Source organism: Seriola aureovittata, chromosome 19, assembly GCF_021018895.1.
Source record: "Seriola aureovittata isolate HTS-2021-v1 ecotype China chromosome 19, ASM2101889v1, whole genome shotgun sequence".
In the NCBI taxonomy this organism is placed as follows: Eukaryota; Metazoa; Chordata; class Actinopteri; order Carangiformes; family Carangidae; genus Seriola; species Seriola aureovittata.
The window spans coordinates 23,400,001-23,401,698 of NC_079382.1; the positions used below are offsets into that span (position 1 = coordinate 23,400,001).

At 48.2% G+C, this 1,698-nt stretch overlaps 1 protein-coding gene across 1 annotated transcript in view; it reads left to right on the forward strand.

The window, feature by feature from the left end:
• Positions 1-1,419, forward strand: part of vash2 (vasohibin 2) — a 22,594-nt gene extending 21,175 nt beyond the window's left edge. Inside the window, exon 9 of the mRNA XM_056363492.1 lies at positions 943-1,419. Coding sequence (XP_056219467.1) covers positions 943-1,012 — 70 coding nt within the window. The 3' untranslated portion in view covers positions 1,013-1,419. The remainder of the gene's footprint in view (positions 1-942) is intronic.
• Positions 1,420-1,698: the final 279 nt, after the last annotated feature.

The window sequence follows — 1,698 nt, forward strand, 5'->3', positions numbered from 1 at the left end:
TTAAGGCGCCGCAGACACACGGAGCAATTCCACCTTAAAACATGAACAAACCAACTGGAAGTGACTGAGCTGGTGTTTTACAGAGGAAGGGAAGTACAATCACACAGAACATTAAGATGATGTTAAAATAATGTTTAAAAACAATAAAAACTCATTGGAATGAAAGTATTTAAATAAGATCAGTTAAACAGACTGAAGAGATGTTGAAGCGTTTGATGGCTGCGTTGTTTCTACTGATCTGGTGTCGTCATGAAGTCATTTCAAACAGGCTGTAGTTTCTACTCCTGCTCTGCCCATCAAGAAGGAACTGATCACATTAATCAATAATGGAACTAATCGTTTGAGAGAGTCGTATGTTTTTAGCTGTGAGAGTTTAAAGCTCCACGTTTCTTCTTCTTCTGTGTTTTATTTGAAGTGTTGATCCATCAGAAGATATAAAAACCATCTCAGTGTAGTTTTACATCTCCTCTCTCAGGCTTCTCTCTGGAGCTCTAGTAACAACAGGTCGGTGAGCCAATCAGAAGAGAGGAGGCTCTGAGCCTCTCTCCTGATTGGCTCACTGTTGTCTGAGTGATCCAATAAAAATAAAGCAGATTTCAGGTAAAAACACTGAGAGAAACCAAATCCTGCAAGGTTTGGATGGTGGGTCCAGGTGGGCGGGGCTTGGTGACTGCTTTGTTGTGACATCACAAAGTTCCAGAAGTCCTGACGGCTGGTTTTAAGGCTCAGTTTCTGAATACAGGCTGTGTGCATTTCTCTGTGGACTGAGGCTTTGATACTTTCACAGTATTAATATAGAAGCTAGAGCTGATCTATAATCACACTACACATGGACACAGACCTTTACACTGGAGGAGCTTTAAGAGAATCAGTTCTAATGGAGACAGTCGTCATCATGAAGGAGCTTGTGTGTTTTCAGTGTGTTTATCTTTTATCTTTCAGACCGGCCTCGGTTGAGAGGAAACCTCCAGAGCTCAGCACTCTCAACGATGGCTACCAGATCCGCATCTGATCCCCTCCCTTCACCCCTCCCCCGGTCCCCTTCAGCCCCTCCCACATCCACCAAGACGTCTCAGCCGCCGCGATCCAAGAGTCTCCAACAGCCACCTGCCTTTTAGGAGAGGAGTCTCTGAACGCTCAAATAAAAATGAAATAACAGGAAGAACGTCTGTGAGACTCAGAAGGTGTTTTTACCTGTTCAGCAGCAACAACGTCATCACACCTTCTGTTTTCACCCTCACACACTTCAGTCCTGCAGCTGAAACTCCTCACGCTCTGAGGAGCAGGAGTTCAGGAGAGGAGCTGTTTGTTTCTCATTTCACAACAAAAGAATCTGAGAGTCTAAGAGTCGTCGTGTCCTGACAACATGTGACCAGGAACAGGAGTCTCAGACCCCCCCCCCCCCCCCCCCCCCCCCCCCCCACCCCCCCCCCCCCCCACCCCTCGAGTTCAGGAGGAGGTGAGGAGAGGAGTCACTGCAGGAGATCAGAGAACGATCAGTGGAGCACTGCGGCAAACCTCTCTCTCTCCCTCCCTCCCTCTTTCTCTCTCTCCCTCCCTCTCTCTCTCTCTCTCTCTCTCTCCCTCCCTCCCTCCCTCTCTCTCTCTCCCTCCCTCCCTCTCTCCCTCTCTTTCTCTCACTCCCTCCCTCTCTCTCTCTCTCTCTCTCTCTCCTCTCCCTCTCCCTCCCTCCTCCCT